At 41.8% G+C, this 13,803-nt stretch overlaps 1 protein-coding gene across 1 annotated transcript in view; it reads left to right on the top strand.

Moving 5' to 3' along the window:
* The window catches only part of cds1 (CDP-diacylglycerol synthase (phosphatidate cytidylyltransferase) 1), a 35,690-nt gene that overhangs the window by 16,193 nt on the left and 5,694 nt on the right, over positions 1-13,803 (top strand). Inside the window, exons 3-11 of the mRNA XM_071483808.1 lie at positions 3,553-3,649; positions 3,771-3,868; positions 5,572-5,711; positions 7,925-7,983; positions 8,898-8,980; positions 9,812-9,899; positions 11,495-11,563; positions 12,059-12,211; positions 13,179-13,298. Of these exons, the coding sequence (XP_071339909.1) occupies positions 3,553-3,649; positions 3,771-3,868; positions 5,572-5,711; positions 7,925-7,983; positions 8,898-8,980; positions 9,812-9,899; positions 11,495-11,563; positions 12,059-12,211; positions 13,179-13,298 (907 nt within the window). The remainder of the gene's footprint in view (positions 1-3,552; positions 3,650-3,770; positions 3,869-5,571; positions 5,712-7,924; positions 7,984-8,897; positions 8,981-9,811; positions 9,900-11,494; positions 11,564-12,058; positions 12,212-13,178; positions 13,299-13,803) is intronic.

Here is a 13,803-nt window from a genome sequence, read left to right as displayed (position 1 = left end):
ACTTAGTTCATATTTTAATATCTGTGTCTGTAGAGAATAATCCTCATTTACGCCTGTTATGTGGAGGCCAGAACCTCAACATTAACACGACAAAGTAAAGTCTTTGAAATGCATTGAAGGCTGGAGTTCAAACTGTCCACCCTTGCAGAAGTTCACATTCTTGGAGTGTGTAAACTCTTCCTGTTGGCTCTCCAGGACTGCTAGACTTGGCGGTCTGTACCAGTCTGAGTCGGCAGCACCTTGAACACATATGAAGGAGGCCTTGTTTGATATACAGATGAGAAGCGGAGGGTGTGACTAATGAGTGACGGCCAGGTCACGGGGGCTTAAAGGCTCACGAGGAGGGAAGCACTAATCCCTGCGGGCTCGAATGGCATTGGAGCTGGTGTGCTGCAGAGAGACCTGTGGATGAACAGACTGCATAGAGGGAGGGGGGAAAGAAATTAGAAAAGAAACAGATGGAGGGATAGTGAAGGTGCAGTAGAGATGAGGGGGAGGAGGGATGGAGGAAGATGAACGCAACAAGCAAAAGAGCAAAACAACACATTAGACAAGGATGAATGGACTGACTTGAAGGTGAAGAGAGGTGGAGAGGTGGCAGTTTCAGTGAGAGAAAGTGAGTGAATGATGGGATGGAGTCAGAGAGAGAGAGAGTGCAGTGCTGAGTGGAAGCAGCAGCAGCTTTTTCATGATGCAGCTGTTTTCTGCTCCATTCATACAGCAGGCAGCAGCCTCTCAGCTCCTGTGCAGCTTTTAGCTGTTTCCTCTCTTTTGTTTTGCCTCCAGGCAGCAGGCATGCAGCGGTTTGCCCCACAGCAACACGGACTGCACAACGTGTTCAGTGAAAGACACTCCAGAGGACAAGGCCTCGTTACATATTTTTAGTCATGCTAGTGTCACAGCACAAGCAGCTCTGGTAAAGTGATTTGTTGTTAAGACAATTAATCACCACTGAGCCGTGTGGCTGTAGCAGCTAATAAGAGGCCACAACATCTGAATGCCTAGCGACGAACAGGATGCAGGCTTCACCTGAGCCTCACTGCAGTGTCGTTCACTTCACTGTGGGGGTGGGTTGGCCCACTCAGGTCTGGCCCGGTCCTCTTCTTGTGTCACCAGCTGTGCACTGAGCTAGGTGTTGGTTTCAGTTCATTTTAGTTAACTAACAGGAACTAAACCAAAATACACTACTCACAATAAGTTAGGGATATTGTTATTTACATGAGTGCTTTTCCTATTTGGTCTGAATTTTAATGAAATAAGTCAAAGTTCCCTTTGATATTACTAATAATGAATGAGAAGAAACACCATTTTCATTAGTTTAATATTTATTACCCCAAAAATTTAGACAATAACAAGGATAGCCCCAAATGTTTGGGTGGAGCATTATCAGCCATGAACAGAAAGTTGGGGGTGTGCTGGCGGAATTGGGGGATGATGATGGGTTCTATGATGTCTCTGAGGTAAGAACGTGCAGTGACTGAGCCATCTACAATAACCAAATCTGTTTTGCGCTGACTGGTGATGCCTGCCCAGACTGTTGCACCTCCTCCACCAAAGCGAACCCTGGGGACCATGTTGACCTCAGCGTATCGCTCACCTCGCCTTCTCCAGCAACGCTGACGACCATCATTTCTGTGCAAGGTGACCCGACACTCATCAGTGAACAGGACGGTAGACCACTGCTGCATTGTCCAGGTCACATGGTCTTGTGCCCACTGCAAACGTCTGTCTTGATGCAAGTCTGCTGATGACACTTTGAGACACACCAAGTTCACGAGCAACATCTGACTGCCTGCCACCGACCCGAAGGCGTGCTATGGCCAGGTGGCGCTGCTCGTCCGTTAAGTGACGTCGTGTGTTCATGGCTGTTTGAATGATGAACTTGGAATGACTTACTGACAATACCAGCTTTTTATACCCACAGAATGATGAAATTGATGCCACATTGAAAAGGGTTGTCTTTTAGTTTTTTGGTATTGGCCCCAATATGTAAGGCACACTGTACACAGTGAGACCATTACGTGGAAAACACAAAATGAGGTGTGTCTATCACCCCAGTACAATTGCCTCCCTATCCCAAAAATCTCTGAAGTGAAACAAACACCGTATGTATGAAATCCACTGAGTCTCTCACAATATCCCTAACTTATTGTGAGTAGTGTACTTCTCATTGATTGTTCATCACGGTCTCAACAAAAGTTCTCTCCTCTCTGTCCTCAGATCAGCTAATATTACATGAGCAGATTTAGTCTTGACTTTGCCAAAATGAGAAATGACAGTCAGACCGTGACACTAGCGGTGTGGAAAATAGGGATAGGTGAGGTTGTTACTTTATTAGTACCTGTTTACAGTATATACTGTGGGTTGCAGTAAAAAGAGTCATCAATCTAAAACAATTTATTAAATAAAAATTAACATTGATTCTATGCCTTGTTTCTACAACTTACTCATCTGAGCGATGGATGCTGGAACAAAGCTCTCTTTATATAGTTTTCTTCTGCAATTGGCGACCATGACTATGAATCTTCATCCAGAAGGAAGAAACTGAAAATCACTGACTGTTCAAAGGGTGTGAGTCACCCTTAAAAATCAAGCCAGCTTTCTGCTGTAACTGTCCAGTGTACAGGAATGCTAGGTCAAGCTGTGACCGCCAGCTGACTGGACAATGTGATTGAGAGAATTCCTGCTCTTTAAAGACAAATTTTCAGAGAAAAAGATAAGATCAATTCAATAATAGCTCGGTAGAATAAGATCATCACAAACTTGTCGATATGGAAACTGGACAGTTTCCTCAGACACAGCAAACGCTGACGCCCCTTTTTGCACACAGCTTCACAATTTACCTCAAAGTTCAGTTTTGGGTCAGTAATTGTCCAAAGGTGTTTGTGAGATGTACAAATACCTTGGGACAATTATTGACACCAAGCTGAATGGGAATGTCAGTCTGGATGTTAATCAGTCAACCCCTTTGGTCCAGGCTGAAACTTCTCAAAAGTTAATGGATGTGTTGCCATGAAAATCCATAAAAACATTCATGGTGCCCAGAGGATGAATCCCTACAATTTAGTTGATCCCCTGAAGTTTCCTCTAGCGCCACCAGCAGGTCAGTTTTCACTTACACTGTTAAATATGTCAACATCAATGAGATGGGCTGCCACCAAAGTTTGGTACAGACGTTCACGTTGCCCATATGATGTATGTTATACAGTAATAAAACTGTACCGTCCTCTTTTCTGACAAATGCCTCAAGGCCTCCTCTCTTTTCTCACCCGCCCCTTTAACTCCAACCAGTCAGCTGATATAAATAAGAAGCACATTAGCTCATCACAAAGACTCTGCTCGTCACAACCCACTATTATAATTTCATGGCTGTAATGTTGAATTTCACACACTCTGTATTTCATAACTGGAAATCTAGAAATACTTTTCTCTCTCGCTGTCTCCCTTTGTTGGGAAGTAAATTCAAATGAAACATAAATGAATGAATTAAATATTTATGTGATTTTTGAAGAAAGAAAAATATCACTAATTCAAAGTTTCCATTCTCCACAGATGGAAGAACTACTGGATACGAGGGGTTCTGTCTTTAGCCATGATTTCAGGCTTTTTCCTCATCATCTATATGGGACCAGTCACTCTTATATTAGTGGTAAGTAACAGTGACTGATGCTGTAGCTGTTGTACGACTCCTCAGTGCATCTGTTCTACTGTCATTTCTTTTTCTGTTATTAATTTGTCTGAGACATTTCTTTCCCTGTCATCTGATGTAGGTCATGACTGTCCAGATCAAGTGTTTCCAGGAAATCATCACCATTGGCTACAGAGTTTATCATTCCTATGAGCTGCCCTGGTTCAGGACTCTAAGCTGGTGAGGACAAAAGATTTTACAGTGAAATATTTTATGATCAGAGAACGTTTTACCCTATAAAGAGCAGCACTGCAGGATTTTAACTGTAGTCATGATCAAATTTCACTGTAGCAGTGTGCTCTCTTTAGGGTTTGTCTTCAGAGTTATGTGACCACTGTCTTGCTCCGACACTTCAGCAGGACAATGCATGCATTGATGGACACATTGTTATGGGAAATTAAAAAAGAATCAGCCCATTGTCTGCACCAGTTCCTCTAGTCAGAGACATTTTAAGAGGGTGGGCTCTCTGTATTTCAGACAGGAAATGTCTTAATATTCTGTGAATTATCTCAGGACGTAAAGATGTTTTGGGGAAAATGTTTTTAAAGGATCTGGAAAAGAGCAAAGCTTTGTTTAACATGAAATCAACATTAGGTCAGATTCACTGTACATCACTTGATCAAGTCTTTCGGAGCAGATGGAAACAATGTCAACATACCAGGAAGTACTGATAGACGATACTTTTACACAGATTGCCTTCAGACATATAAAACATTTAATCATTTTGTTAGTGACCAAACTGTGTGTGTCATCAAATATCTCAAAGACAATAAGCTCTTTGATCAGTTGACCTCAGAGTTAAGTCAAATGTAATCAGCTTTCTACAGGTTTAAAGTTTTCAGCACTCAGTAGAATTACTTGATTCCCAAAAAATATTCAGAAAATATTTACCTTTTGAAGAAATACTTGACAAAATGAAGACAATGATGATTTGTCATTTGACCAGTGTGTATGTATTTATCAATGTGAACACTCTACACTAATTCTACTGAGTGAACCTGAAGAAGCCGCAGGTGAAATGTGTTCGCTCTGAATACGCAGATTAAATTTTCATTTTAGTTGCTCCTGTGACCAACCAGCACCTAATCGCTAATATTGGCTGTGCACGGGGAGTTTTGCTCACTGACTGTTAGATCTGTTCGTTCTGAGCTGCTTTGTAGTTTAATGGTGTGTAAGAAGATTAAATACGACAGAATCAGGCAGTATTTCTTGTTTAAAGGTGCCGCTTCTCTTTCTCCAGTCAGCCACACCCCATTAACTCTGCTCTTCCTGCAGTGAAATGCTGACTCAGTTCAGCGTCGTCTGCAGGTAGTTTCTCTGAATATGCAACACCCACCAGCCCCCACGGAGCCTAAGTTCTATTCCAGTGTTTTTGTTAGCAGGTCACCTTTGCATATACACACACACACACACACACACACACACACACACACACACACACACACACACACACACACACACACACACACACACACACACACACACACACCCACAGGATGTGACAGCAGCACTCAATGCAGCCCGGAGCAAAGATCACTGCCATGCTGGCAGTAAATGAAGGCTAAATGAAACTTGTCCCATTCACCAAGGCCAAACATCATATCAGCCCCTTGCAAACACACACACACACACACACACACACACACACACACACACACGCACACAGCAGGTTAAGGTACAGTGGGCCAGAAGCACTGTTAGATGCTTAAACCCAGTGACCCAAACAGAAGTTTTTTCATACATTACCACACACTTCTGCTCAAAAAACAAACTCTTGCACACAGTAAATAAACCTCACAACCAAACCTAACAACACCCCTTCTTTTCAAAACTACAAAAACAACATGTCAAGAGAAATAATCCCTCAGTTTTCTTTCCCTCAGGTACTTCCTGATTTGCGTAAACTACTTCTTCTATGGTGAAACCGTAGCGGACTACTTTGGGGCTCTGGTGCAGAGGGAGGAACCTCTGCAGTTCCTGGCTCGCTACCACCGCTTCATCTCCTTTGCTTTGTACCTCGCAGGTGACTCTCGCCCTCAAGACAATACTGACTGCAGTCATTCACAAACACACACATGCTCTTTGGCCCCTCTGCTCCCACTCACATTTTCTCTGAAAGAGATGGATTCGATTTCAACAGACAGTGAGTAGGGTGGAGTTGAGTTACAAATAACATTACATGGGAGGAAATAGAACAAAAAGAGCAACAAAAACCACAGGAGACTTGCAATATAAACTCACTTGTGATTTTAGTTACAATGACTTAAGTCCCTGAAGCTTTTATTTACTGATAGGACGGTTGATTACTCTGCTAAACAGCAGCCGGATGTGTCATAAAACACTGAGCTGTGGGTTTTATCCAGACACTCAGTTTACTACTTATCCACACACATTATATGTACAAAAAGGAAAGCCTGTTTCCTTAGTTTCCTCCAATGGGTCATACCAGTGCTTTTTCAATTTACAATGAATTACCTATAATATCAATGATAATAAACTTTTCATGCACAGGATGCACCTCAAAGTGGGATATACTTCAGTCTGCTGCTGAACATGTTCAACAGCATGCCTTTAGGATTAGTGTTTATATTTCTGGATGTGTTTTTAGGAGGGAATGTTGCTCTAATGTTCTACAGTTTTACAATATGAAGAGATTTTAAATGACCTTGAGCTAATCCATCCATTAGCTACAGAAACCCAGTATTGATTGGTCTCTTATTTATGGTACAATGTACAAAATGCATGCTGCACTTGGTTTGCTGTTTGGCGTTTTGGTCTTTGTAGTTAATTTCCTCGTTCATGACAAGTGAACAGGGTTGAATTTTTATATCACCTGTTAAAATTTTATCTAGGCTTAAAGTTATGTGTAATTGAGGGTGTGCTGCTTTAAGAGACATGGTTGGTGCACGTGTACTTGCCATGCATTGAAGCCTTTGCCCATTTTTGGGTTAGTCAGGACATAGGCAGACTCAGGCACTGGCAAGATGGCGACCGCAGCCCACTCTGAGCTTCAAAACTGCTCCTCAGAAAGCTATGGGTGACATCACAGAGGCTTTTTATACAGTCTATGCTAAAAACCTGCCAACATCTGACTTTTGTCAGCAATGGGAAAGGGTACAATCGGCATTCACTCTCGGGTCAGATGACTCTGCAGTTGTCGTGGGTATTTATCGCCAGTGATGTAAACACAACACTCTGGTGATTTTCCACCCCTTTTCCATGCAGTTACATCTCTCAGAGTACACTAACTGTAAACACAACTGTAAACGGTGCTGTTAAACCAGAAACACTGTGGTTACACCTTCCATTAGAGAGTGAGATGCAGCCCTGAAATAAGTTTCAAAAGCACGCACACTGGGGCGCCCTGTTAGCCTAGTGGTTAGGGTGCGTACCAGATGAGCTGATGCTCTTAGCAGGCGAGTCGTCAGTTCGACTTCAGACTGGCCCGACTCTTTCCTGCATGTCATGTCCCCTCTCTCTGCCCCGTTCCTGTCACTCTCTACTGTCCCATCGAATAAAAACAAAAATGCCTCAAAAAAATATCTTTAAAAAATTAAAGAAAAAAAAAGAAAACAAGGTCAAACATTAAAACCCAGTCTGTCTGTTGTAAATTCATCTGAACATAAACTCTGCATTTGCAGAGGATTTGAGTTCATTTCTGTTCAATTTCACTGCTCTAATGATGGGATCACAGCAGCAGTAGTTTGGTTTTTATTATGCTGCTGCTGTGACATCAAGGTTTCCCTCTGTGATGAATAGAGGTTCTGTCCACTGATATCACGGTGGTTGGTCTCAGTGTCTGAAGCGGGGTGAACCCACTTCTTCCTGAGTCTTGCTGACACAGTTGTCTTTCAGTCGACTGACCCAGCCAGACGTCAGCTGCGGTTTAAACCCCAAGGATGCTCTGAAGCAGACAGCCAATTCTCAGTGTGCTGGCAGTAACAGCTCCCCCGGGGGCCTTACCAGGTTCATGTAGACAAACCTGACACAGGAGCTTTCAGCCGACAGCCTCCTCAGTGCAAAATCACAAGTCTGAAGTAAAATCAGTGTAAAATCTGATTAGTCACACGATTAAAGATGTTTTCTGTGAAAGAAAATTGTGAATTGTTCAGTCACTGGCATGCTACACACTCCTCCCTATACAGTGAATATGTATATAATTTTCTGTTGTTATTGTTATACATACTATTTAATCAGGGAGTAAAAGCTGACAGCATGTTATCTACTCTTTCACAGGTTTCTGCATGTTTGTGCTGAGTTTAGTGAAGAAACATTATCGCCTGCAGTTTTATATGGTGTGTATCAGCCAAGTAACCCTTCTCCTCCTCCTCCTCCTCCTCCTCCTCCTCTTCCTCCTCCTCTACTACACCACTAACCCTCCTGTCCATACCCTTCCACTGCTTCCCACTCCCTGCTGTGTCCCTCTGAAAAGGTTTTGGAAACTCATCTTGTGCTCTGATGTTGCCATTGTAGAAGTCTTTTGGGACTTAACATACTTTTCTCATTGTTTGCTGCTAAATGCTTCACCTTTTTGTTATGCTTTATCACTCACAGATGAGCTGCCCACATTACTATGCACAGTTTGATCCTGGATAAACACAGGACTTCTGCAATGGCTTCAGCTTTATTTCACTTAACATGCATCTGTTTTGCTTTCTCTGCCATCTGAGGGCACTTTTATACTCCACGTTTCATTGGCCAGAAATAACTTAATGAACAGTTTTGCATTTAAGACAAATTTATGTAAACTGCCCTTATTGCAGACATTTCTAGAATTCTGGACCTAAGAGGAATTAGATTCCCTTGCCACCTAATGAAAAATGATCATTTATCCAAAAGTAAAATAAAAAAAAAGCAAACAAAGTCACTTTCTCAGCTCATATATGCAGTTCTGTATATGATCAGAGAAATGTGGTTTCATAATGAGCTGTGTTGCTTTTTAAAATTTAATTTGTTAAATTTATTTTGTTGCATGCATCTTCAAATTCTTGTTTGAACATGTCCAATACATTTGTGACACTGAGCTTCTCTTCTTTGACATGTCCTGTAAATCATCTAACTCTGCAGTGTGGCTTTGTCAGTGTCCTTCATCTCGTCTCTTCTGTTTGTCTATATGATTCCATTATTTCCCACACGAGCCGACTCCTGAGTGGGCGCGGCTACATTCCGGTGCAGTGACACAGTTTTGTGTTTGTGTTTGCCATTCCAGTTTGCTTGGACCCATGTGACCCTGTTGATTGTGGTAACTCAATCCCACCTTGTCATTCAGAACCTGTTTGAAGGAATGATCTGGTAAGCAGGACACAGACAACACAGACCAGAGAAACCTGCCTTGTTGTCTCTGACAATCACCACATACAGTTTGTGTCGTTGCAGCTGTGTTTGCTGGTGTTGAGCTCTTTGTACAGGCTTTTAAAGGTCCCATATTTTACACTTCTCCTGCGTTTTACTTGAAGTGTTGATCGCCATAAGAAGGTATATTTGTGGTTTTAAGAACCAAAAACCATCTCAGTGTAGTTTTACATCCCCTCTCTCTTCTCTCTGGAGCTCTAGTGACAACAGGTCGGTCAGCCTATCAGGAGAGAGGCTCTGAGTCTCTCCTCTGATGGGCTGACTTTTCTGCATGATTGAATAAAAATATAACAGATTTCAAGTTAACACTCAGAGAAATCAAATCCTACAAGGTTGGATGGTGTGACCAGGCAGGCCATGCTTGGGGCTTAGCTGAGGCCAGTGACTGTTTAGTTGTGACATCACAAAGTTACAGAAGTCCTGACGGCTCATTTTAGGACACAGTTTTTTAATATTAGCTATGTATTTTGTTTGCAGATGGAACTCTTTGATACTTTCACAATATTACCCAGACCTGCTTTATAATGAAAAAAAGACATGGACATCTCACTTTATGCAAAACGGGACCTTTAAAGTTAGAGCCACACAACAGGAAGTGACCTATGGCAACATTTCATTAAAATCAGGGGCAGATAAATAAAGCACATTCTGTAAAGATTAATTGGATGAAAACTGATTTAACCAACTGGATTTTCATAATAATGGATTTTGGTTTGTGGTGGCTGTTGTTGCCACCACCACCTCTCAACTGTTGAAATTCCTGTTTTCCAGGTTCATCGTCCCGATCTCGATTGTGATCTGCAACGACATCATGGCCTACCTGTTTGGATTCTTCTTTGGTCGGACTCCACTGATCAAGGTAAATCAAACCTTATCTCAATTATGATAATTACATCAGAGAGATTTCCATTACTTTTAGTGGCTTTATTATTAACTGTAGACTACAGTATAGACTGCAACCGTGCATAGAGCCTACATTAATAGATCAGCATCACTACAAGAGATTTCTCTGTCCGTCTCTGTTTGACTAAACGGTGTGAATACTGATATTAAGGCTTACTGACAGTAGACATACAATTATACAGACATACAATACAGTATAACTTTGAGTTTTTTGCAATAAGTGATATGGGATGAGACATTGTGTATTTATCATGGGAAACAATTTACCTGCATGAGTTGTTGATGTTTCTTTTCCATCTTTAGTTCAGCTGACTAGTCAAGAGTCCTGATTATCTTAAACTTACAGTGTTGTTCACACTGAGACATCATGTCACTGTCCTAAGAGATGTTTTGGTTAGTGAACTGTAGGACTTTGGGTTGACGCAAGAGATTTGCTCTTTCTGTAACCGAAATTTGAGCCTTCTGTTTTCGTAGCAATAACTGAGCGTGTTCTTGGTGGTAGTATTGTTCGTCAAGTTTGCGCCTTGTTGCACCTGATTTTTTGGGGGGGGGTTTATTCATCTGAGGGGCGGGGGATGCTCAGATTGGTGGCCTCAGGATGGTATCTTTGCTTTTTGCATAAGAAGTACTTGTGCTGGCTTAATGCAACCCTGACCCTGCACTGGGGCAGACTTAAGCAGTCGGGATCAAAGTGAGCACCTCCACGTTAAAAGCAGTGGTGTTTTTTGGCAAAATGACAGATTTCTTCCTTTGGTTTGGGAAAAAGTTGTTGAGGTGAACAGGGTCAGTTTGTCCAGTGGTGAACAAGAGAATAACATCAAGTGATTCTGGACATGTTCAGGTGAGACTAGATGTCAAGGCAGACCCAGAACATATGGTTTGGACTGTACATCCAACCTGACCTTCTAACGACTAAGGAACAGGAGGAGCTGGTGGATGTGGATGGAGTGAAGGATGTGAGTGTCAAAATAAGTGTCCAAAAAAAAAAATGGATTGATTGGGTTATATATTATCCTACACATGCATTTACGGTCATTTTACATCAAATTGTTCTTCATCCAGCAGGCTTGTAGTCAGGCAAACCTTCTTATAAATAATACTTTCTCAAATTTACTCAACCCTACTGGGTCAAACCCAAGTGGCAACCTCCGGGGCCGAAAAATGAAGCCAAGTGCCAAAAACTGCAATGACCACTAGAGTCTGGCGGAGTTAGGCGGAGTCAGGCACTGCCAAGATGGCGAGGGCGGAGCAGCCCACTCTGAGCTTCAAGACCACACTTCAGAAACCTATGGGCAACGTCTATCTTTATTTATAGTTTGTGGTCAAACGCCTTTCTTAAATAAATCTCTATAAAATTAAATACTAAGAAACCTTGATGATGGCTACTGCTGCACATTAACACACAAGAGCAATTCAGTCCCTCAGAGCCGAGGACAGCGAGAAGAGAGGAGGTTTATTGTAAATCACATGTTGGTGGCAGTGAGGCTGAGTAAATACCACTTCATGCTGATGTGAAAGGCGGCCTCTGTCTCTGTGTCTGACCCCCTGCAGCTCTCACCTAAGAAGACCTGGGAGGGATTCATCGGAGGGTTTTTCTCCACTGTGGTCTTTGGCTTCATTGTGAGTACATTACATTTGCTTTTACGGCTCACTCACATATTTTCTTTCTACAGGCAGGAAATTGTGTGTCATATTTTAACGCCTGTTTTGAGCAGCTGATACATCCCAACTAGAAAGAATGGGGAGTTGAAATTGTGTTTGGTTATCTGCAGAGTAGATAAGAAACAGCTCTGAAAATTTATGAGTTGTTTGGGTGATGGCTGTTGGCAGTTTCCCATCATTCTTACAACTGCCAGACATAGTTTTTATAAGTTTCAGTTTCTGTCTCAACTTGTAGTTGGGAATTGGATTTTTGTGATTTCAATCACACACCAGACAGGACAGGAAATTATCTTTGCTGCATCTCTACATTTACTTATCAATTTCACTATCGACCATTGATGTTTTTTTTAGCATGTAGCTGATCCTCGCTTCATCAGTTGTGGTGATGAGATAACACTTAACCGGAGTGAGAGGCTGACCTTTTCTTTGTGTTGTGTTGTGTTTTACCCTCAGCTGGCCTACCTCCTGTCTCAGTTCCAGTACTTTGTGTGTCCCGTGGGTTTCAACAGTGAGACTAATGGGTTTACAGTTGAGTGTGAGCCTTCTGATATCTTTGTGATGCAGGAGTACACTCTCCCCGCCGTGGTACAAAAAACACTGAGATGGGTAAGACTGTGTCCCTTTTACTCCTTTAATTCAAAATCTTAATATAACTAAATCCACTAGAGCAGTGACTCCCAACATTTTCCAACTCATGGCCCACTTGAATATCTCAAAGATGTTGGCGGCCCACATCTTACCCTGTAACAATACAGAAAATAAAATAATACCCAAAATAATACTCTCTCAGAGCATTTTTTATTTGATATGATAAAGATTGAACATTCAGGACTGAACTGAAAGCAAGGGAAGCTCAATTTTTCCTTATTTGACAGAGGCGACATCAGTTGTTGTTACTGCCTCTTGATTCTCTTTCCTTTTAATTCTTTGTGTTTTGCAAACCAGCTACTTAGGTTGATTCCCCAGTTTTGGCCATGGATGTAATCTTTTAGCACACAATCAGACTGAGATAGCAAACAAGTGTAGGATGTGGTCCAGCCGGGAACAACATAAAAGTTCCTATCATTAGGTTATTGGAGCCTTCATTCAAGAAAAAAAGAAGAGTTTTAAATTTAAATTTAAATTTTTATTGTTTTTATGATGCATTTAAAACATGAAGAAACATTATTTACATATTTTATTAATCTCTTCACTAAAATTGTAGCCAACTGTTTTGCAAAGGATATATTGGTCCACCTTTGCAGCCCACCAGTGGGTCCCAGCCCACAGGTTGGGAGTCACTGTTCTACATCAAAGCACTCATTATTGTAAACATATTGTTAGACTATTAAGTGAAAGCAAAATATTTCCAAATCCACTAATGTACAGTTGGTTAATGTCATATTTTCTTTTTGTAACATTTCTTGTTATGTAGCGTCATTTTTTTCTTTCTTATTTCAAGCTTGTTTATAGATGACCTCTTCAATGCACCGATATGCTGAAATTACTGTAAATATGCTGCTCTCTCTCTCTCTCTCTCTCTCACTCTCTCTCTCTCTCACTCTCTCTCTCTCTCACTCTCTCTCTCTCTCAGAAAACAGTGAACTTGTACCCCTTCCAGATCCACAGCATCTTCCTCTCGTCCTTCGCCTCTCTCATCGGGCCATTTGGCGGTTTCTTTGCCAGCGGCTTCAAGCGGGCCTTCAAAATAAAAGTAAGGAAGATCTAATTTTCCCTTTTGTGTTGTCTCTTCTCCTCTTTTGACCCAAAATTTAAATTAATCTGATATTTACTTTCCTCCACCTAGCATATATTTTTAGTCTTGTTTCCGTTCATGCATCATTTTTGCAGCTTCCACTTGGTGCTCTTTTCCTTTCTTCCTTTTTCATTTGAGAGTAGCTCATTGTTTCCATTTCACTGCTACAGGTTAGTAGTTAGCTTCTCTGCAATCTGTGTTTTTATGATGCTTTAGTTTCTCGCTCTACCTAAAGCTACAAGGTCACAGAGACAGAGACTACTTCCAGAGAGACATTCAAATGTTGCAGAAACTGGTTGAACCACTCGGGCTGTGGTGAAGAGCTGAGATTTTACTTAAAGTGACAGGCAGCTCAGCAACACTCTGCTTAATCCCTGACACAGCAGCACAGTCATTACTGCAGGTTGTTGAGGTAAACTGCAGCCTCCTGCTGTCAGCCACTGAGCAGCACCACTGCTGTTGC

The sequence above is a fragment of the Trachinotus anak genome, unplaced genomic scaffold, assembly GCF_046630095.1.
Source record: "Trachinotus anak isolate AG129_WGS33_773 ecotype Australia unplaced genomic scaffold, CSIRO_AGI_Tana_v1 ptg000008l, whole genome shotgun sequence".
In the NCBI taxonomy this organism is placed as follows: domain Eukaryota; kingdom Metazoa; phylum Chordata; class Actinopteri; order Carangiformes; family Carangidae; genus Trachinotus; species Trachinotus anak.
This window is presented reverse-complemented; position numbering and strand designations above follow the sequence as displayed.